The sequence below is a fragment of the Pyrus communis genome, chromosome 14, assembly GCF_963583255.1.
Source record: "Pyrus communis chromosome 14, drPyrComm1.1, whole genome shotgun sequence".
Classification (NCBI taxonomy): domain Eukaryota; kingdom Viridiplantae; phylum Streptophyta; class Magnoliopsida; order Rosales; family Rosaceae; genus Pyrus; species Pyrus communis.
The window spans coordinates 3,093,864-3,118,218 of NC_084816.1; the positions used below are offsets into that span (position 1 = coordinate 3,093,864).

The 24,355-nt window shown below is 35.9% G+C and overlaps 1 protein-coding gene across 1 annotated transcript; it reads left to right on the plus strand.

Annotated features, from left to right (window-relative positions):
• The first annotated feature begins 19,948 nt into the window (after positions 1–19,948).
• Positions 19,949–23,107, plus strand: LOC137715956 (uncharacterized). Its single transcript, XM_068455323.1, has 7 exons — positions 19,949–20,603; positions 20,724–20,894; positions 21,039–21,164; positions 21,486–21,632; positions 22,075–22,239; positions 22,520–22,699; positions 22,787–23,107. Exons 1-7 carry the CDS (start codon positions 20,301–20,303, stop codon positions 22,850–22,852), a joined length of 1,158 nt encoding a protein of 385 aa, XP_068311424.1. The 5' UTR covers positions 19,949–20,300; the 3' UTR covers positions 22,853–23,107.
• The last annotated feature ends 1,248 nt before the right edge of the window (positions 23,108–24,355 follow it).

The following is a 24,355-nucleotide window of genomic DNA, read 5'->3' on the forward strand; positions in this document are numbered from 1 at the left end:
TTTTAGCTTTTCTGAAAACACTTCCAAGCGGATACCTCTAGAAATCAAGAGTTGCGGTTGTTTCAATAAATTATCATGGTAAAAATTTCAAGTTCTACTTTTCATCACAAGGGAATTTGCTTCAAGCCGTTATTGTTTTGGCAAAAAAAATAATAACAGAAATAGTTTTACCTTGCAAACCTTCTCTCTTTGTTTAGGGAGCAATTTTCCAAAACTTACTATTATGTCTAAACGCTTTTGTTGGAAGTACGTTGAAATTTAATTAAAATCTGAAAAGGACTTTTACAATCTAAATGTATGTCAAACACTGACGAAATGCTTTTTGTCAATAAAACATCGCGGTAAAAATTTCTAGTTCTACTTTTCATCAAAAGGAAGTTTGTTTCAAGACATTGTTTGAAAAAAGCAAAATATTTTCACCTTGCCAACCTTCTCTTTGTGGTAAAACTAGCAACGAAAGTGACATCATCGGTGATGAGCTGTAAAATATTTTGGTAAAATATCTTGGTGCTGATGCTGATGCTGATGTGGGAGCGTCCGTTACAAATGAATTGGTATTTTGCACTTAGGTACGGTTTTATAGTTAAAATAGTTTTTTAGATTGACATAATTCTTGAGTTTGTACACCATAAATTATTTTGGTCATTCCGAAAAAATTTATCAATATCTTTGTCAAATTGTCACGTGAACGACCACGTGACCACCTTTTTATGGATATTTTTGTCAAATCAACTCCTCTACTTAACGAGGAGATTAAACTATTTTTCACGGAAGAAACAAAATGATTTACGGTGGACAAATTCAGAGATCGCTTCTATCGATTTTTAATGTTATTGATCAAAATGAGAAGTTATGTCAATCTCAGAGAACTAAAAAGCCCCACAATATTTATTTGTTGTTTTCCTCCCTCCATTCCACACAACAAGGTCACAACGGCGGTAAAAAAAAAAAAAAAAAAAACTAATGAAAAGAGTTTGAAAACTTTTAGTTTTAACGATAAGGACAAAATAAAGGGTAAAGTGAATAGTAACATGATTGACTTTTTAGTGTAAAAATATGATTTTTCGTTAAAGTGAATAGTACCGCGGGTTTTTTGTTAATACTCCCTAAAAAAAATTCCTTTTCTATTACGTCCTAATTTACTTTTGCTTCAAACTTTACTTCAGCTAAGTTTTCATGTTCTTTCTTTGTTCCTTTTTTATAGATTAATTTTAAAGAGAGTAACATAGAAAGTAAAATTTCTTATAAAAGCTGATATGGGAATAGTAACAGAAAATTAGAAGCGAATTACACACACAAACTAATTACAAACCCTTAATCAAAAATGAAACTCAAGAAAACTGAATCGTGGATTATGTCCGACATTATTATAAGTTTAGTGAGCCTCCGGTTCTATTTTTGATTAAAAGTTTGTAACCGACCCTTTTTTGTGCGCATTTTCTATATTACAAACGTGGGTTGAAATTAAAATGTATATGGTGCAATCCAGAGATGGAAATATGGGAGGGAAGTGAACTAGTTGAAGGGAGAAGGAAGAGCGCCCGAATATTGGCATTGAAGGAGGTTAAGAAGAACAAGGAAATCTCCAAATCCAAAGACAATGTCCGTAGAGAGAACGGTCAGACACCCGTTGCAGCAAAAACAGCAGCTTCTGGTGCCAAGAGAGGCCGAAAGCGCAAAAAACTTGACGAAGTAGTTCTATCCTCTCAACAGGTCGTTCTGTCCCTGCCCTACTCTTGCATTATGTATTTACATATATTCTTTGTATTGATATTGTCGATAGTGTATCAATAACATGTTGGTACTTATTGCCAATGATATCGACACCTTAACAATATAATACGGATAGTTAGAGAGGAACAATGTCCGTTTAAGTGAAAAACTAATGTATATATGTGCATATGTAAATTGAAACTCTAGTTTATCTTTGATGCTTCTTTCAGCTGCAGGGTCCTTACCATAAGTTGCAGCTCGGTAATCCTTCCCTTCTCATTTGCCGTTGCATGCGGGATTTTGAAGACCGAATACATGATGTCGATGCAATCAAGATCAGTGAGCCTCTTATTTCTAACATAGATGTTTGTTTAATTCAAGATTTCCGAATGCAGTAACGTAGTTAGTGTTCATGTTGCAGAACAACTGTTATCTACGCCATTGTCGGTGAAACAAGTCTGCGAGTACATCCTTGATACATTACAGAGGTGTGTGCACAATTTTTTTTCCCTCTTCTGCAATGCTTGAATTACTACTTGAAAAATTACTTAAGGACGTCGATTATTTACATACGATATGTTTTTTTTATCCTAATCTTTCTGCTTTACATAGGAGGGACACACATGATGCATTTGCTCAGCCTGTTGACCCTAACAAGGTTAGTTCTATACTTGTTGCCAAATTTTTCTCACATTTTTTTTTCATCTTTCTAATCAGAAAACAACAATATGTTTCTTGGTTTCCAAGGTAATAACCTATTACGCAATCATAAAAAATCCAATGGATTTTGGCACCGTGAGAGATAAACTTCATGCAGAAATGTATGCAACCCTGCAACAATTCAAGGTTCGTGCCGAAACAAACACTCTTCCTCCTTTCATATTCTTTCCTCTTCTTCTTCTTCTTGCAGTTTGTGTTGCACCATTTTCAACTCTCCTTCGTATCCGGTGTCTTTCAGAAACCGGAAAAAATTACCACATCATCTTATGTTTTGAATTGCACCGAGTTGCATGTGTAATTGGCGAAATTATGAACTTTTTCCTTTGAATTAACAGCGTGATGTGCTGCTGATACCCAAAAATGCAATTCACTTTAACGCAGAAGCCACCATATATTACCAAGAGGTAGGTTAATTTATTTAATTCTTCCTTTTCATCGTTTTTTTTTTTTTTTTTTTTTTTTTTTTTTTTTTGTAATATAAACTACCATGAAAATCTTATTTTTCTTGCCAGGCTCAAGGTATAAAAGATCTAGCCGACGAACTTTTCAGAACTCTGAGATGTGATCGAATACGTTTTCTGTTAAAATATTACTTCCATGAAATACTCTGCCCTCATGGGCATGGTGGAGATATACACTCAAAGTTTCTTGAACCAACTGGGAAGCCAAAGTTTCTTGAACCAACTGGCAAACCATGGCGCTTGTGTGGCTCATCCCTCAGAAGAGAAAAACAAGCAGATCCAAATCCTGGTAAGTATTGCAATGGCTTAGAGACTACTGATTAGAAGATAACTAGAACAGGCAGAATTCGAAGAATGTTTCTACCTTCATGCATTTTTATGGATGGAAAAGGAAGCTAACCTGGTTTTCTTTTGCCTTGCTTTGGACAGGATTGAGAGATGGTAGGGACTCAAATTTAGCCGGAGCGCAGAGGCGTTACACTTATTGTACGCCTTCCAAAGAGAATGAATCTTTAATCTCACCTGTCTACAATGCACCCAACAAATCACTTGTTCATGTAAGTTACTATGATATAACCTCACCTGCATAAGGAAGTACAGCAAGTTAGTTTTTTACACACAAGATTTTTCGTAACTTCTGCACGATATGTTTCATATGCACACAGAAAAGGACTTTTATTTGGCATGCAATTTGTTCCATGACCGAAGATTTTTATAGCCTGTCTGTATTCAGTTGTTCTCATAGAACTTTATGGAAGTGTTTGAAAAATGTTTTAACTTTGAGATTATATACTGGTTTGGGCAAACTTGATATATAAGTATAAATAATTAAATATATAACTTGGTTGCTTCTTCTTGACAATGTAGATTGATGCTGGATTAGGATACAAAGAAAGTCTCATGCGGTTTATTAAAAATTTGGGACCAACAGCTCAAATGGTTGCTAAGAAGAAATTAGAAAGTCTAGTTGCAGCTCAGAATTGTCAGCCTCAGGCAACCCCTCCATTTCAGAACCAAAATTATCCTGCTTTCGCCCTATCTGCATCACCGGCACTTGGCCATCCTATTGGTGTTACTGTTAATAGTTCTCAAATGACTCAAATGCAACATAATTCCCTGTATAACTTGCCAAGGGAAGTGAATGTTCCTTATTTTCTTGGTGATGCTTCTGCACAAGGATATGCCCCAGTTAGAGCCAGCCTATGCATCAATGAGGGTGCTTACAAGGGAAAAATGAATGCACCCGACACATCCAGAATAGACATGAAGGGTAATCTCATTGACCCGAAAGGGAAGGCACATGAGGAAGGACATACTTACAAAAAAGCTTTCCCGGAACGGATAGGTATTGATATAAACAAAATCATGGACTCCCCTAGCCTTACCAATGGTATAAGACTTCACGAGAGCAAAATGGAAGGCAGGCCTCATCAAAATCAGAACAGCAACGTTCAGTTGGAGTCGCACATTCGCGTTGTTAGAGATTTGGGTGGTCCTGAGGGAAACAGCACAAAGTTTAGGACTGTGGATATGCTAGCAGAACGTAACAATGTAGGAAACCTGCAGCAGCTTCCGCAAGCTCGGATGTCTAGGACTGCATTGAATCAGTCGAGGCTGCAAGAGATCATGTCAAATACCAACACCTACCTCAGGACATCATCTTACTTGCCTTCACCCACTCCAGAGCTGTCGAGTTTGATCCAGACAACAACTTCCTTCAATGGTTTCGACACGCAACTGAGTAGCAACTATGCAGCTAACTCTTTTCATGCAGGTCAGCTTCCTCAAAAGAATAACTATATAGCTAACCCTACACAGGCAGGTCAGCGCATGCCTCAATTTAACAGTCCCAATGCGGCGCAAGGTGTGCAAGAAATGAGTAGCTTTCCCAGCATGAAACTGAAGCTTGGTGAGGATCATAGTGCATTGGCAAAGAGTGACATGTTTATGAGGAGAGAACAAGGGGTGGAGTCACTGGCAGTTCAGGGAATAGTGAAGCCTCCTCCCTTGTACAATGCATTTGGTAGCCATGAAAGAGCTTCAACTCAATGGTACCAAAAGGAGCCTACTCCTGAACCTCTTCTGCCCTGGCTGGTGGACTGTCAGCAGCCTAACTTGTCTCTTCAGCTGTGAGTTGAGCTATTTGAGGGACTCCTTTGAACTATCATCCTATGAATGTGGATCAAAACTTGTTTTGTATTTCTCCTTTGAATGTCCTTTGCCTTGTCGTAAGTTAGAGATAATTTTATGTTTTATGTTCTAGTGCATGATGTCTTTCTTAGCGTTGTTCATCTATGTCGTCCTTGAACTGCTTTCGTAGCACCCCAGACTTATGTTTTATATTCTAGTAATGTCTTCATTTGTGTTCATCTATGTCCATCCCTTAGGGCTTCAATTTTTTATTTATTTAACTGCAATACTCTATTTAATTTAATTTAAACTACAAGAAGAGGGATTCAAATTTGCAAGCATAGGTGAGTACACTACTCTAGCCAACTTGACTAAACAAAATTTGCTAGGACTTCAATTTAAGTCCTCTTTTAACCGGCTGAGCTTCAAATTGAATTTTTTCTTCACTCGCAGCTATAGTTCAAGAGTCTAAAAAATGAACGTTAAAATGATGAATTCTCGCAATGTGGCATCAAAAGACGCATAAGTTCTCAAAGAGGGCAAGTGAAAAGACAAAAAGCACTTACTCCTAGTGAAAGCCACTTCGCCTGTACATGGGCTGGCTCCTTCCTTCAACCTGATAGTTTAAGCTTTATAGTATTTATATTTTAACTAGGCTCGTGTGTACCATTCTAAGCAGATACTTAACCCTCCAATAACAAATAACAAGTAAAAGTTAATCATTAAACAACACTTGCATGTTTTGCTATGCCTGTGAAACTTCACTTCGATTAGGAAGCTCGTTGCTGGGTTTATTGCTTATTGTTGGCATTATTTTGGACGGAGATTAATGACAGCTCCCTTGAGGGGGTGGGAGGTTGCAGATCTGTGAATTTTTATTGAGCGAATGGGTGGGTAGTTTAGATTAGGAAGCTTTGGGCATGGAGGTGCTGCTGTGATGGACTGATGGAGGGGATCGAGGAAGAGCTTGTCATTTTTTTAATTATATTTTTAGCTTTCAAAATATTATAATAGTTTTTAATATTATTTTGTACACATGGCAAATAAGTGGGCCCAATCATGCCACATTAGTGAACCTAACAGATTTTTTAAGAGAACTAACAAAAATGATAAAACGAAACAAAAATTGACTTTCAATGAGTACAGTGATCAAAATTAAGTTTCAGAAGTTAAAAATTGAAGTGAAGTGCCAAAAGAGCATAACAAAAAATAAGCCTACAATTTATGCTTTAACTTATCAACAAAAAATAAGCCTAAAATTTATGCTTTAACTTACCGACACGTCAACATATGATACGATGTTGGCAGGCTGCCACCTCTTACTTTTTAGTCTTTAGTTATCAGGGAGGGGGGACCATTACTGTACGTATCGTTTTCACTGACTAGGGTTTACAAGAGAGGGCCACCTTTAGCTTACTTCACATGTCAATGAACTATTATGTAAAGGCTGAAAGCAAAAGAGTTGAGAACACTTACTATTTTATGACCCCTAGGGTTGGAGGAGATGTTTTTGGTTCTGGATCTATCCTTTGCGGAGAGCCTTGATAAGTAGGTGTGATAACTTTTCCCTCCCATGTGTGATATCTGGAAAGCACATAAAGCATGTAGGCTTATAATTGCATTATTCATTTGGATACATCGTTGACTCGCGCGCTAACAGTTTAAACTTCATAAATCTAGTATGTTGAAATGCTCCACATCGACCGTATCAATGAGAAAATAAGAGTTTAAATATCATAACTCTACTCCAACTATCACTTAGGCCCTTTCTGATAAAACCTCACACCTGACGGATCCCATATGTGATATCTGGAAAGTACATAATGCATGCAAGTTTATAGTTGCATTATTCACTTGGATACATTGTTGACTCACGCACTAACAGTTTAAACTTCCTAAGTCTAGTATGTTGAAATGTCTTTAAACTTCATAAGTCCAGTATGTTGAAATGTCCCACATCGACTGTATCAATGAGAAAAGAAGAGTTTAAATATCATAACCCTACTCCAACCATCACTGAGGCATTTTCTAATAAAAACTGACATACTTCATATAGAAGTTGCAAACTTACAAGAGAAATTTCTCTCACAATCGAAGAGTATCATTAACAGTTTAAGCCTCGAAAGTCTAATTACCGTCTAACATGGATCTCTATGGCACTGTTGGTTAATTTTCTAACAGTTTAACCTTTTGCAGCCCAACAATTGTTCATGCATCGTTTCGGCTCGAGTAAAATATGACCTCCCTTGCTAAAACCCGTCACACCAAGGGAGTTTCAAGCATACATTGAGGAAGCGCACACAAACAAGTGAGGAGAAACTGCAATTCCCTCTCTCATTATATACAAATACAAGAGGTTCTCTCACATCCAACTCCACTTCTTTCAAACCTAGCTGATCTCCCCGATCAGTTGTGAGAGAGACATTGTATACGAGTGACGAGAGCATTCTCATAAGATTAAGACATAGATATCTTGGGTATACAAGTAATTTCCTTCCTTGCCCAAATTGGTAATGAAATAGGTCGAACTAGGTACTTATGCTTCCAAGAAAGAAGTCTAAAGAAAGCAAAAAGATCCGTTGTCTTCTAGTAGATCACCTCATGCACTGAGCCAATTAGAGATTTCTTCGAATGACATCAACAACATAATAAAATAGGGCAACTGACAACATGGAAACACACCCCCATATAGACAGAATATTAATTTTACCGTAAGTTAATCAAAGACCGTAACACATGCTCATTACTCGATAAATACAGTTAAAAATCTACTTCACTTGTACTTTCATTATCTTTTTTTTTGGTGTACTTCCATTATCGACAACCAATGAACTGCTTATTTTAATTCACTTTAGATCTTCACACACACGTACACATAGTATATGCATACCACCTTTTGAGCCCTAAAAAAGGGGTTTACCGCTCCATACAAACAAGAAAACCCTACTCACAATTAAATTTTAACTCTGCTTGACTCATTACTTGTAAGGATCAAACAGAACTCACAACTTACAACTTGATAGGTGCACGTAACAACTCATTAAAATCACACCAAAAAACCGTTTTTATACGTGTTAGATTGTAATTTTCAGTTTAGGATGAATGACAATGACCTAAGAAGGAAGCCATGTTTCTTTCTTAATTTTTACCTCAAAGGCTAACAAATTTGTGCAAAAATAATGCTCAAGAAACAGATTTTCTGCTGATAAAGACTAAAAGTGGATTGTGGGGTATGTGATATACAATAAAATACGGAGATCACGACTGCCAATGAAGCATGAAGTGCAACAATAGCATATAGCTCCAAGTTCCAACCTCTGCAATTCTGAGAGACTGAGAGACTGCGTTTAGCCCCACTAGACGTAGACATGAGGCGGGTTTTAAGATACCAAAACGCATGCCATAAAATTTCACTTTCTAATTATGATGCGTTGCCAAACATTGCCAAAAGAATAAAGACAACCAACCACAGCCTCCATATTTCCCCAACATAAAACATGCACCTGTAAATTGTGAAGCATCAAATGAAAAGCTCCTTCTCCTGGCGAGGGTTCAGTTGACACTGCTCGACTTGTTCGTTCTCTAGTAACATGTTTTTAACTGTCTAGTTTTTACTAAAAATAATAATCTCTAAGCACAGGAGAGAAGCTTTGATGCAATGGGAATATATATACCTACATACTCTCTCTCTCTCTAGTAGCAGTTGGAGAGAAACTTCCATGCAACGGGGTATACACAGCATCTCGCTCTAGCAGCATGTTTTTAACTCTCAAGTTTTTACTAAAAATAAGTCTCCAGATCTCTCACTCATCCAGTCTAGTGTGATAGTCCAAGTGGTTAGTACGAAAGAGAGGGGAACGATGGCAGGACTGGAAAGTTCTTTTTCCCTCCACAATCATTTTGTTCAATTCAATGGAAATGTTTTGAAGGGTTTTGAAGGGAGAAAGAAGTTCCCTCTCCATTAAAGTTCCATGCCACTAATTTCATAGGGTTGATCAGCCTCTTTCTCTTATTTCCTACTACCTGCAACCAAAATATATGGATACAACAAAAAATGTACACTAAATTTGTTGTCGAATTTCAAGTGGTGTCACATCATCCATTGTAATAGATATAGCACCCCTGACCAATTAAGTTTAACTTCAGCATGTTCAAAATGCACAAACATAAATTGTGGTGTAGAAAAATGATGGAAATTAACGGAGAGAACTGCAATTATAGTATCAATAGAGAAATCGGACATAATTTAATTCACCTGACGAATATGTAACAAAAAAATGCGGAGATAAACACAGTTCTGATCACTAAGTACATCATGAAAAGAAATGGTTAGGTAAACAATATATACAACAAAGAAGATAGAAAAAGGGAGCTCCCTTCAGTCCAAGCACAGAGAAGAAAAGAATGAAATTTATCTCCCGCATCATTCACACATTCGCAGTAGAAATATCCACTCCTTTTCTACTGAGTTTGAATGAATGAGTCGGCAGCTAATTCAAACCCTTTGCCCTTCCGTGAGTGGACTGAAGAAAGCTCACTTAAACCATCTCTTAGAACACATAATACACATGATTCCAACAATATTTACTGCTCCATGAAAACTATTATTCAAAGGGATGAAAAATGGAAACAAACATTTTGGTACGTTTATGCTAATTCAGAAGGGGGTAAAACAAGAAAGACCAACAAGAAGACTCAATTTTCTCTCTTTTTCACTAATGACTAGCTAATTGAACAAAATGTTAATACGATGTGGTTGCAATTCCAAGTACATTTTTGCCTATGATGCAACCATATAAACTTAATAAGGTTTCCCTGAATCATTTTGAAGTCTAATTAATAAACGAAAACAAGCAAATGACAAGTTAAAAAGTGATCACAGTATTCACTAGTGCTTCCTTGGATGGAATTTGTGTATGCAGATGACCAGCATTCAAATTTCATGTTCAAGTACATTCCATTAATAGTTATTACTGAAATGTTATAGAAATCCTGAAAGCAATAATATTAATTCTTACTTAACTTAATTACAGAAGTCCTGCAAGCAGAACTTTTATTTATATAACTGAAATCTTACCGAAATTCTGGCAGCAGAAATGTTCAAATCTAACCTAAAATCCTATTACTTTAATGTTACAGAGCTCTTAAAACCCAATTAACATATCTGTATTTTTTTGGGGTAATTCCTGTATATATTCTCAAATAGGTGTAGAGATTATGCAAATTACCAGAAAATAGTGTCGAATTCTGACTTTCCATGACTTATAATGTATGTCCAAGACTTGCTTTCTCTCCATTTCTTCTGTTTTCCACTTACACATAATTAGAACCAGATAATTTAAAGTGGGGGAGTAACTTCTTTTTATTCAGATCTCAAAGTTAGTATTTCTTGCATAAACCCTGACCCCAAGTAAATGTAATCCCACTACTATGCACCAAAGATTCACAACCACCAAAAATATCAGATCATATATCATCGCCTTAGATGCCCTATGAATTACTCTTAACAATATATATATATATATATATATATATATATATATATATATATATATATAATAAACAAAGATGGTATAACAGCTTTCATCACCACAATTTAGTAAAATTAAAGATTAAAATTAGTAAAGATTGTGTAACAGTTTCTTCCACGAGAATCTCATCGTAAAATTAAGGAGCTTTTTAGAGATTAGGAGGGAACAAATAAATAAAATGGTGTGAGAAAGACCAACTTATCAAAAATGAAGCAAACACATACCTGATAGACTAAAGGACTAAAAGACTTTCAGACTTACTAAGAATAGAACCTCCACAGAAACGTCCTTACAACTTCACCAAAAAGTAAATCCTTGCAATTCAACCTCCATCAGCAGCCGCACTGTGTATAAGTCTGTGATGATACATTCAGAAGAATTGAAGAAACGCAGACACAGAAAAATAGACAAAACCCATGAATAATTAAATGACACTATTAAGAAGAAAAAAAATAATTAATCGAAACGAGTGATGCAAAAATCAAGGAGGGAGAGGGAGGAGGGAGAGGGAAAATGGGGGGAAGGAGGTGAGGAAGTGTCGCTGTCTTTCATGGGAATCAGAGAAGGGAAAACGATATATTGGAGATCTCTCTATCTACCTGATCTCTCTACACAAATCTGGCAAAAGCACTGGTGTTTGTGTGTTACTATATACCAAAAGAATAAAAGTAAAAAAAAATAAAATAAAAGAGTGAAAAGTGGTATTTTCTTTTCTTTACTTTTCTTTCCTTTTCTTATTGTTACCAGTATTTACTCATCCAACATGGATACGCTACAATACAAGGCTCCCTCTCTCTCTCTCTCCATCTCCAGATACATCACCACAGACTCAGAGAGATGATTATGCCACTGATATATACAGCTCATCCTCTCCACTACCATGTGGAGAAGAAATAGGTGGTGGGGTTTCTTTGACCATAGTTTTGCTTGCTTCTCTCTCTCTCTCTCCCCCGTCTACTACTGTGTGTTGCACTAGTATCTAGGTCTAAATCTTCTCTCAGTATTTGCAGGGCAGAAGTACTCTATATATAGGGTTTGAGGTCACAGATTAGTCCGGCGGAGAAAGTCAGGGTCTCATACTCGTTGAGTCATTCTGAATATCGAAATGACTTAACTAGCCCTCACCCTACTACCCCATTGTATTTTATAGGAAAAATTAGAATGTCTTATATTTTTTTTTTTTGTTGTTAGATTAAATATTCATTATTTTTAAAGATTTGATTAAGGTACTTTGATCAATTGTCACCTCAATAATTTTCTATTCATTTAATTTTCATGTCATTAATTTAAATGCATTTATATAGAGGCATAAGGTAGCTTAGCAACTAATTGCCTACAATATAGGAATTCAATTTCGTCAATCACCTTCTACGAATTAAATGACATTTTTTTTTAATAAATTAAAATAAAAAATTTAACTAATTCCTCATTACCTTATTATCAGTATTTTTTTTTAAATTCTCTTTCTATTAAAAATGTCTCAATAAAAAGTCTTCAATACATATTTTTTCACGTATAGATATATAAAAAATATACTTAAAACTTTGGTACATTTGAGAACAAAAGTATCGACTTTTGGTACGTTTATATTTCAAATGTACCGAGAAACCAAATGTACCAAAAATTCAAATGTACCATAAAACCAAATGTTCCCATTGTTATGTAACCCTTTTGGTACGTTTAGATTTCAAATGTACAGAGAAACCAAATGTACCAAAATTTCAAATATACCATAAAACCAAATGTGCCCATTGTTAGGTAACCTGTTTGGTACGTTTAGATTCCAAATGTACCAAAAGACTAAATGAACAAAAAATCACAAATGTACCACAAAACCAAATATCTCTATCGGATAACCCTTTTGGTACATTTACATTTCAAATGTACCGAAAAATACAAAAAATCAAATCCACTATAAAACTAAATGTGTCCATATTATAGGTAACTAGACGTAGCTATATAATCAAACAAATATTTATTATGTGTTGGGTCTTCAAAATAATAAAATCTGACAATTTTTTTTATAAATATTCTACTAAAATTCTAAACAAAATTGAACTTATGTGAAAAACTTAAATTAATAATCAAAATTTTAGGAAAATGTTTGATCAAATTTTCAAAATGAGTGTATGTTTAGTCTAAAAAATTAAAAAACGAGGCACCTATATCAAAACGTCCTTATTTTATATACACTAGCCTTCATGTGCAGAAGACATTTTCTGAATTACGGTATGATACGCACAACTTACTCGTTGTAAATGTATTTATATGCGTGAATTGCTTCAATAATTTTTTATGACAAAAGGAAAGTCAGATATATATATATATATATGCGTGAATTGCTTCAATAATTTTTTTTATGACAAAAAGAAAATCAAATATTTGAAGTAAATGAATAATATTAGATTATGCTAGAAGAAATCTCATAAACCAATCAAAGCAGTTGAATCCACTCCTTAGTGTATATAACATCGTTTGTTTAAAAAAAACAATCATTTGACAACTAATTGAATCACATTATTGTGCGCATGCAAAATACCTTTTTTATCATCGGTAACACGGGTCTCTTAAGATGCTTTAAACGTGTTTAAAAATAGAGAAAATAATATTTAATAAATAACTGATTCAATCACATTATTGCTAACTCATTGTGAGGTTACGCACATCCCCTTCCCCTTAGTATAGATAATATCGTTTGTTCAGAAAAAAAAAAAAAAAATCATTTGACAACTAATTGAGTCACATTATTGTGCGCGTGTAAAAGACATTTTTTATAACCGGCACTGCGCGCCTTTTAAAATGTTTTGAACATGTCTAAAAATAAAGAAAATAATATTTAATAAACAACTTGTTGAATCACATTATTGCTAGCCCATTGCGAGGCTAAGTCTACCCCCCCTCCACCTTAGTGTAGATAATATCGTTTGTTAAAAAAAAAAAAATCATTTGACAACTAATTGAATTACATTATCATACACGTATGAAAGACCTTTTTTATAATCGGCATTACACGCTTCTTAAGATGTTTGGAACGTGTTTAAAAAGGAGAAAATAATATTCAATAAATAACTGATTAAATCACATTACTGCTAGTGACACACCCCGACCGAAATCAGGGCGTGTTGGCCGTCACGTGAGGATTGTGACATCCCACATCGCCCAGGGGAGTGATCCTTATATGTATATTTTCATTTCTACCTAGCACGAGGCTTTTTGAGAGCTCACTGGCTTCGGATTCCGTTGGAACTTCGAAGTTAAGCAAGTAGCACGCGAGAGCACTCCCATGATGGGTGACCCACTAGGAAGTTCTCGTGTGAGTTCCCAAAAACAAAACCATGAAGGTGTGCTGAGGGCCTAAAACGGACAATATCATGTTACGGTGGAGTCGGGCAGGGGAAGTGGTCCCGCCCGGGCCGGGATTTGACAACTAGCCTATTGTGAGATACTAAATAAAATGTACAAAAAGAATTATTTATTAAAAAAAAAACATTATTTATATGACGAAAATACCCCTGCATTATTTGGTGCATTGTTTTGGGTTGCTTTTGAATTTTCTTTGTTTGGGGCTGTTGGCTTTATATATATAGGGATCAGGATCCTCTCATGAGCTAAGGGTGAGGATCCTCCTGAGCAAGCCCATCGGGCCATTCAAATTTTATCCAATGATTATAGTTATTATAATTTTTAGAGGGACCCCTGTTTGTAATCATTGGATAAAATTTGAATGACCAGATAAGCTTGCTCAGAAGAATCCTCACCCTTAGCTCATGATAGGATCCTGATCTATATGGAGATACCATGTAGGTCCAACTAAAATACAATGATGACTGATATTGTATTTGACCACACATACAATATGCCTTCTGTATAAAAACAACTTACCTGCAATGAGTTTATCATTATGTGACATCCCAATCAATGTCATGTATTATTTTATTTTATTTTTGCCAATTAATTGGTGTGTTGAAAAACCTGCATCTGTCATTATACTATAAGAATGTGATGCTATGGTGGTCGTGAACATTTTTCATGTAAATCATTTTTCTTTTCTACAACTAAAACTCAACTCGAGTCTTACTTAATTTTTTAAAATCCAAATATTGTAACTGAACTCTTTAAAACTTAACTTGAGTCTCATTTTGCCTCCTATCGTCAAAATTTGTTACAAATCCATTAAAATTGTTTATGTGACACAAATAGATTCATTGTTGCTAGGGTTGTAAACCAGCTCGAAACAGCTCAAGCTTGCAACAAGTTCGACTCTTATTTGGTTCGTGGAAGCTCAATTCATGAAAGAACAAGCCAAGTGTATAATTCAACTCGTAAAGCTTGTGATCAGCTCATTTATTTTTTACGAGATGGTTTAAACTCGATTCCACTCAACAAGTTTGCTTGGATGAAATATCATGTTCAAGCTTTTGCTTTTGGATAATTATATATATTTACTATTCATCTAACTTTAGATTGATTATCTTCACTTTTAGTTTTCTTTTAGATGGAGATCGATATAGTGTCCCTTCGTCGTATTTTGTTTTTAAGGAAACTACAGGTATGGAAAAAGAAAGATACTATTTTAAAGTATTATTTTTGAAAATTTTATGTCATACTGTTTATTTATTTATATATATAAACTTGTTATTATCACTTTAAAAATCTAATTATGCATCCCAAATTTATTATATTTAGAAAAAAAATACTCTTAATTATGAGAAGTGCACAATTGATTTTTTAGAGTGACAATATTAATTCCCTATATATATATATATATATATAATATTATTAAGGGCTGGTTTGGTATTGCTGTGCTTTGAAAAAAAACTGCTTCTGCTGTGCTGTGAGAATAAGCAGCTATGAAATAAAGCAACAGAGTGTTTGGTAAACTTTTTTGTAAAAGTGCTTTTGAAAAGAAAAAAAAAACAGTATTAGAGTGTTTGGTAAACTTTTATGTAAAACAGATGTGAAAAAAAGCCGATTTTTCAAAGCTGGGTTTTGCAGCTTCTTGTTTTTGGCTTTTTTTTCACCCAAAACTGTGAAAAAAAGTTGAAGCTGAGTGTTTACCAAACACAAAAACAGCTCCCAGCTTTTTTTGATAGCAGCTTTTTTCAGAATCACCTCAGTACCAAACCAGGTCTAACAGTGTTGGCAAGTCGTGAAGTTTTGTTGCAAAATCAGACATCTTATTGCTTTAAATAGCTCGTACCAGCTTGAGCTTCGTATTAAATTTGAAGTTTCTAAGCTTACTTGAGCTTGGTTTGGATAAGGAGCTAGCCAAGTCTATCTTGAGCTCTAAAAATATTTATTAGAATTATGTTTCTCTTATTTTGAAATAAAAAAAAAATCTAGTTTATATTTATTTTTTGCTACAATGTGGCACACATCTCAGCTATAATGGGTCTCTATGTTCCACATAAACAATTTTAATAAATTTATTGACGAAATTGGACTGTATGGAATAAAGTGAGATATGATGAATTTTAAGAAATTAAATGACCAAATTTGAGTTTAAAAAAAATAAGTGACACTTGAGTTGAGTTTTAAGGATGCTAATGAAATCAAGCCTATATAATTTTTGGTTTATTTGTTGATTTCCCTCTCGAACTTGTAAGGCATTGTCAATTCTCCCCCCCCCCCCCCGGGGGGACTTTAACTTTAGCCGATTACTCCTCTGAATTCTTATAATTAGCCAAATTCCCCACGCCGTTAGATTTCCTAATTTTTCATCCATCTGATATTCCGTTCATCCTAAACAAAAATGTCTTTTTACAGGGAGACTAACTTGCTCAACTCAACTCACCACAACCTCCTCCTTTTTTCATTTTCTATGCTTCTCTCTCTCCAAAGTTCACAACATATTACACACAGAGCAATAAGAAATGTCACTCCTGCAAAATTCCCCACTGAATTTGATAGTTAAATCCCATTTCCAATTCTTTCCACCCCACGTCTCTAAACCTCAATCTCTCTCCCAAAACCACCTCCAAAAATCTACTTCCACCAATTAACACCCAAATCCCAACCTGCCCACCAATCCATGCTTCTTTTCTCTGCAACCACCCCACCAACACCCATCAATTTCCACTTTTACCCACCTTTTTCCCCTATTTCCACAAACTCCCACATCCCTTAAACCCAACGCCACTTCCACTCCCCGACCCCATGACCTCTTCACCACCATTAACACCTTAACACCCTCATCCCTCCAAAACTCTAGAAACCCCCCTCCTCACCCCCCCCCCCCCCGCTACGTCACATCACTCCAGCTTTGATGGTGACCCCAATTCCAATTCCACGATCCCTCGGCATCCACCGTCGCCTCCTAGCTTCCACCTCCCCCGTCGACTTCTTTCAGAGGTTCGAGAACGAGCAGAAGATTGTGCTCCCCAACCCTCACTTCCAAAAACTTTGCGTTCAACAGTTAGACCTCTTTTGCCAGATCGTCGACCCTGATGCTCTCTCTCGGTTTGTTTGGCTTTGGTGAGCGGCCAAATTACTTTTATGCCCGTCGAATTTTGTGGCGTTGACAGAGATGGATGAAATATCTAATAGAAAATTAGAAAATCTAACAGTATGGGGGGTTTCGGCCAATTATAATAGTTTATGGGGGTAATTGACTAAAATTAAAATTCAGAGGAAAATTTGACAACAACTTACAAGTTTGAGGGGGAAATCGGCAAATACCTCATATAATTTTTTTTGTCAATACAGGTCGTTGATTATAATCTTTTCATCTCTGCTATTGATCACTGTTTCTCATGTATTTCAATAAATTATGGGTAGTTGAAATGTTTTATTCAAGCTTACTATTTGTGGAGCATGCAGTCATATTTTATACAGAATAAAGGATGAGAGAACGTATTACTGTTGTAAGCGAATCCAAGTATTTACAAGGAAGTCTCGCTTTAGATAAAAGTTCAGTAAGGTTTTGAGTCCATCGATTTTACATGTACTTGGAGTTCATCTATTGTGTCAGATTTTCTTCTTTTGGGATTCATTTGAACAAGAGTAGTATTTGTTTGTATTTAAGTGTCGCACCAAGTTTATCAATAAATTTTTTGGAGAAGAGACAGGCGAGGATTTCTGTAATGGTCCTCTCTTCTTTAGAGAAGGGGTAAGTGCCCCGCACATAACCCTTGCCCAAGTGCTAATTTTGCATAATCTTTCTCTAATTAAGGAAAAAAATGTTGCACCATACTCATTTTCCATTGAAAAGGAAAATTACTTACCGATTACAATATCGATTGAAATTTATAAAATTAAAAAAAAAAAGATAGACAAATAAAAATTAGTAAAACCAAGAAAATTAACAGCAATATAGCTATTGATCCATGCACTCTAATAGAGATGAGTTCATTCTATCTATGAAACTCATATGTATTTGAGAGTGTGTCACTGTTAACAAGTGTATCAGCATACGTATAAATAACAAATGTCACGTTTAACTCTTGCATGGTGCAATAAGTATATAGTTGTTGAACATTGGTTGGGTCCATTGGGAGACCTTGTCCAGGATTCCCTGAGAGAATATGTCTTTCTGATCCATGTCCTTCTCTCCTCGCAAAAGGACTCTCAGATATGATGATTCCTCTATAGCTAAGGCAAACAAGTAAGCACGATCATGTGTTGTTATGTCTTCATGTGCAAGAGTATACCAGCACAATGTTTCGAAGTTGACACGATCGACAAGTCTTTAATTAATTTTCTTATAATTTGACACCAAAATAATGGAGTTTGCCACCGCCTTCAGAGCCACCCCATGTTTGTTTGTCTGGCAAAAGGGTGGCCACTGGCCACGCCACCCTCCCTTTACCTACCATTTTCATATTTCATTCACACCAGCGCCACCACAATCCAACAACAAGAAAACATGTGCACATTCAAAGTACTTATATATTCCCTTCATTTCTATTAGCAAAGGATAATAAAGAAAATTGAGGTTCCGTTGTAAAATTAATTGGCAATATAAATAATAATTTAACTCTTACAAACCTTTGTATGGTTCACTTATGTGGGACTTTGTCCTTACATTCTCACACGCCCCCTCACGTGTAGCAAATTTTCAAGTCTAATACATGGACACAAATTGGGTGACATGGAGCACGTGTGGCCAATGGTTTCACATGTGGATCAACCTGACTCTGATATCATGAAGAAAATCGATGTTCCATCATAAAACCAATTAGCAATATAGAGAGTAGTTCAACTCTTTATAAGCCGTTGCATGGTTTGATTTCTCACTACAGTGGAACATTGTCCCCATGTACATCCTCACAAATATAAGTCCAATGGCGATCGAGTTTAGTAGTGCAAATTTTTAACTAAATGAGATATTAAAATGATTGCTTGTATAAGAAGGTTAATCGACCCTGGACCTAACTGGCAAACCCTACTCATGAGTAGGTAGCAATAAAATATATAAAATGTGCAATGTACATCAATACACATCAAAATTTATGTCACATTTTCTGTATACGATTCTCTTCAAGTCGAGTGTGTACAGGACTGAAGAATTGTTTTTAATTTCAACTAGTAAATAATTGATAAGAGTATTGTTACACAAGTAGCATGTCAATGTCGTCTTATATATAAAAAGTGGACTTAAAATCAATTAATATGATCAGCGATGCTTCTCTTTTTAATGTTTAAAATTAGTTAAAAATTGAATCAGTTTTCTCATCTAAAAACAGTAAACAAACATGTTATATTCTCATCAGCAAGCATATATTTCGTATGGACACTTTATATTTTGAGTATGTTGTGTTGAACACGCAGATGAAGCATAGAACATGAATTTTAGAGTGTGCTTTGACTTTTAAACACAGTCAAAAAATTGACATGACATGTTTGAGGTCAATTTATCATTATTTTGAAAATATCAGGAGCCAAACTGAAACTTTAAACAACTATATGGTCAAATTACAATAGTTAAGCATTCTTTTAAATATCCAAACCCATCTCCTTATTGTCACTTTATCTATTTGAACTAGTACATTGATATTTGAGTGTATGATAGGCAACGATATTTTACTATAAGGGTAGGGACTTGTTTTTTAGTTTGATTCCTCATTTTCTCAATACTACTTGCATCGAGAAAATATGAGAATTTTGAGCTAAATTACAAAATTAGTCATTATAATTAATCAAATATCGAAATCGTCATTCACATAAAACGAAACCAATCTCTCTTAATACACGTTCAATTAGAGTTGTCATTTGTATTTAGATTTGGGCTTATCTCTACTATCATCATTTCTGTTGAATTAGGAAAAGAAAGAGGTTTTTGTGACTGTGTACAACAGAAAAAGCCCATACCCAAAAACCTGGGCAGATCAAAGCACCAGGCCCAAATCAAAAGAGGCCCATCTTAATTTTAGTAAGAAAACAGTAACTCTGTTTCAAAGGACAGTCGGAGGGGCGTTGACGAAGGCGGAGACGGAGGAACACAACGCACACAGGCGGGTGAATTCAGAAGAAAGAGGGCTGATTCGTCCGGCTGAAGGCGGAGGAAGGAGATCTTCTTCTCTGTGACTATATTAGGGTTTCCAAGTTTAGGGCTTTCGTCATCAGCCCTCTTCAATATCCAATCCGTGCAGTCGCAGGGAGACTCTGTTTTTGGTGACCCAAACGAAGAAGAAAGAGGGGTAAAGCTCGCATTTTGAATGAGCGGCGAGTGTCAGAGGCTCGGAAATTGATTTGGAGATTAGGATTTTGCAATTCGATTGAGTGGAGGAAAGAGGGGTAGTCAGAAATGGCTTACAGAAGGAGGCAGCAGGTTTTGTCTTGGTCGTCGTCATCGACATCAAGCACGAGCTTTCGATTTGAAGAAGAAGAGGAAGATAAATCTCGGCACCCATTGCCGCCGCCGCAGTCTGACGATTCGCTTGCGGCCAAAGCCATTCGAGCCTCGTCGGCGCATCGCGACTCCTCTCTCTCCTCCGCTTACTCTGCTCGCGGTGCTCAGCCTGCTGTCAACTCCTCCTCCCCAACGTCCTCATTGCCTTCCCGATATTCCAACCCCGCCACCGCTGCATCTTCTTCTCCGTCCTCCAAGGTCTTTGGATTCATATGCTTTTATGCTGTTTCATTCGTGAATTGTGTGTTTTGTTGCATCTGATTGCTGTTTTTGTTCTTCCCATTACTTAAATTGTCCTGCTTTCTGTTGGATTTTCAGCCACATGAGTATACTTCATTGAAGAATGTGAATGAATCCAAACATGGGTTTTGGGGTGTTCTTGCCAGAAAAGCCAAAGCCATTCTCGACGATGACGATAATGGAGCTCAAGATTATGATTCACCCCGAACAACAAGGGCGGGCATGCAGTCTACACCGACAAGGGGTAAGGTGAGATATAGATTTTGTCAAGTCTTTATAGTAGCTTGGCATTTTCCAAAGACTTTTAGCTGCTGCTGCATTGTTGAATGATTGTGTATTTGCAGATTTATGGTATCTAATACTCTAATTTGTGTATCTACTAACTATTTGCAGTATCCTGAACCGAACCAATTTGTTGAGAGCAGCGGAAAGACTGAGAATCCCACATTACAGAAGGGATTGGGGGCATTTACATCATCACTTAGTTATATTAGTGGCACCATTGGGAATGCTTTGGAGGTAGGCAATGTGAATTTATGTTCAGTTGACAATTGATTTTAAATGTTTTGCTCATGCTTCCAAAAGTAATTCCAATATTTAGCCTTCTGTTTAACTCTATTCTTGAAACGTAGTACAGTTATCCTGGCGTGTTTATAAAGAATGCTAATAAGAATGAACATTGACTCTGTGTGTGTGTTTCTGTATCCGCACAAATTCATTGCATGTGCATATTTATGCAATTTTATCTTTAGCTGTCTCCTTACTCTGGAGTTGGTCCAATAATTGGTACTTGTGCCTAGTTGATCATATATGCACTGTCTGCCTTTCACCCTTTGACAGGAGGGTCGTACAATTGTTGAGAAGGGGACTGCAGACATCATTCAAGAAACTCGTAAGCATATCAGGAAAAAGCCTAGTGGTTCTGGACAAAAATCAGAACCTCAGACGCAAGCTGACCTCGAACTCCAATTGAAGGCATCTCGCGACGTAAGGTGGCAACTTTTGTGTCACTGGTTGATATAATAGATGTTTTTTTGGTGTAGGTTGAACTTTTCGCATGTGTTATTATAGTGGGATATGAACAATGTTGGAATTGGAATATTTTAATAGGATGTTACTAGTTTTCTTCTATCGTGTATGAAGATTAATGGAATCTGGTGTGCCCCAATAGTTAATGGAATGAAAAGTCTCAAATGACTTCAATGCTTCATCCATAAGCTTGCGATTGGGTTCATGCGTAGCATCTTTTGAACCATAGGCTTAGCGGAGCCCACTCTATCTTATTTATGAAAGCAGGAAACTATAGGGAAAAGAAGGAATTTTAAGATGGCGGAGTTATATATACAGTGCCTTCTATCATAATGTTTGATGTTTGTATGTTACTTGTATTAGTAAATGCATGATTTGCCCTTTTCTTTTTGCACTACAGGTTGCAATGGCAATGGCTGCCAAAGCAAAACTTCTTCTTCGGGAGTTGAAGACTGTCAAAGCAGATTTTGCCTTTGCGAAGGAGCGATGTGCGCAGCTGGAGGAAGAAAGTAAAATCCTTCGGGAGAATCGTGAAAGGGGAGACAGCCCTGAAGATGATGATTTGGTATCCATTTTGCTCCCCTTCTTCATTTCTAGTGTTTCTTGGTGTATTCTGTCACATTGCCGTTTTCTTTTATGTTGAGACTCGTGAAAATTATGTATGGTTTACGGTCACCACCTTCCTTCTGTAAGTTATTTTTTATATGATATATTCGAGACCTTTGGGTAGTTTAAGCAGTAAAGTAATCTACTTGTTTACATTGAAATTTTTGTGCATCATATCTCTTTCTACATCCATTTTGGTATTGGGTTGCACTGTGTTTGATACTAATATTTCTGTTCAGATAAGACTGCAATTGGAAACCCTTTTGGCAGAAAAGGCAAGATTGGCACATGAAAATTCAGTTTATGCACGTGAAAACCGCTTCCTAAGGGAGATTGTCGAATATCACCAACTAACTATGCAGGATGTTGTATACTTGGATGAGGGAACTGAAGAAGTCACCGAAGTTTATCCCATCAAGGTACCTTCTAGTTTCCAGTCTTTCCCCAATCCCTGTTGCCTTCGCTGCCTTCTTGACCGACTTTGACATAACTATTCATTGACTCAGGTCATCCCTCCTTATCCTTCACCGCCATCAGAAGTCCGGGGAGCTTCTCAAAGTGCTTCCCAATAATGGCAAATGGTACCGAATGGCCCCGAAGATGTTCTTCTTTGATTGGCAAGGGGATATGTACTTTCAACAAAAACTTGAATTTGTAGCAATATTATTTGTTGTTTGTAATATACTTTTTGCCATTTATAATCGGTCCTCCCAATTGCTTGGCCTATATGTGATGCAGTTCCGTGTAGTGAGTTTTAAGCTATCAAGCTTGTTAATCCAGAATGTTAATTTATTAGTGCTTGGGAGTTGAAGTATCTCTTTGCATTTTGATAAATTTGAATGCACTCAAGTCTCACTGTTAGCAATATGTCTCAACGAGAGAAACTTACATGCAAGTGGGATGATAAGGTGGCGGCATTCGAAGCCTATCATAGCCGCCATGTGTTTTAATTTCTCTGATGATATTGCGTTTTTGGTTTGTGATACTGCAACTTTGTTGTCCCAAATGCATGCAAGTTCTTCTGAATATCAAATACATAATCTCATGCCCTTCAAAGTGTTACTCGTACCATTGGTTATTTGTTCATACTTTGTTATTTTTCTTTCATGGTACGCACCACTGAGTGATTAAAAAAAATTAACGGTTCAAGTTTCGCATACAAGAATTTAGTGGATCTTACAACAGTTAGATTGTTGACGTAACATTGTAGCCATATCCCATATTTTGATGTCAAAACCTTATTAATTCAATAAGAACTTTAATGAAATGATTACACCGTTGCTAGAAACATGTGTTTATATATGATATTATATTATTAACACAAAAAGAATCAGTAAATATATATCGGTGCCATGAAAATTGAAATAATAGAAGTCATCTCTATAAAGAGATGGTCATGAGTTTTTGTTTTCTTTATTTCTTTTGAGGAATCAAAGTGATAGTTAGATGGCATGGCAGTTTGTTTATAACAGAGAATAATTGCCTAATATAGTTAACTACTTTCCTATGTACCAATTAAGCAAACAACCTCAAGACAGATGTGATGTCCAGAGCTTGTGGACAGCTCCTACCTAGCTTTTTTTTTTTGTTTTTAAGAATTCATTTCATTCGGCGGCCTACTTATGCATCAAATCATTAGTATATAACCATTTTAGGGATGCTGTCCTTATTTGTCAGACTTTCTCGTTCTATTTTTTTAATTGCATTGTGGTTGGAACCGTTTACTTTTTTACTCGCACTTCAAATATGAAGTTTGGAAAAAAATAAACAAAATTAGAAATTGGTCAACTGTTTGATTAAGATTGTTGAAATTTCAATGTTTAACTGAATTACATAGTTCGTCTATCTATTGGATATTCGTAAGATGATTAAACGATTTCAATTTTGGTTGATTTTTGGCATAGTTGATCTTTAAAGAGTGACATAAAAAATAAACGCTTTAAATCATTGTGCAATATTGTAAGATGAAAAGAAGAGTCAGAAAAGAAACAAATGCAAAAGTTTGCTATACACTAATTTATATTACAAAAACAGATTAATTAAACTACTTTGTTTTTTATTTGTTTTTTTTTTTT

Coding starts and splice junctions, on each gene's coding strand:
- LOC137715956 (XM_068455323.1), top strand. CDS start 20,301: ATGGCTTACAGAAGGAGGCAGCAGGTTTTGTCTTGGTCGTCGTCATCG. Junction 21,165..21,485: donor CCATTGGGAATGCTTTGGAG/GTAGGCAATGTG, acceptor ACCCTTTGACAG/GAGGGTCGTACAATTGTTGA. Junction 22,700..22,786: donor CCGAAGTTTATCCCATCAAG/GTACCTTCTAGT, acceptor TCATTGACTCAG/GTCATCCCTCCTTATCCTTC.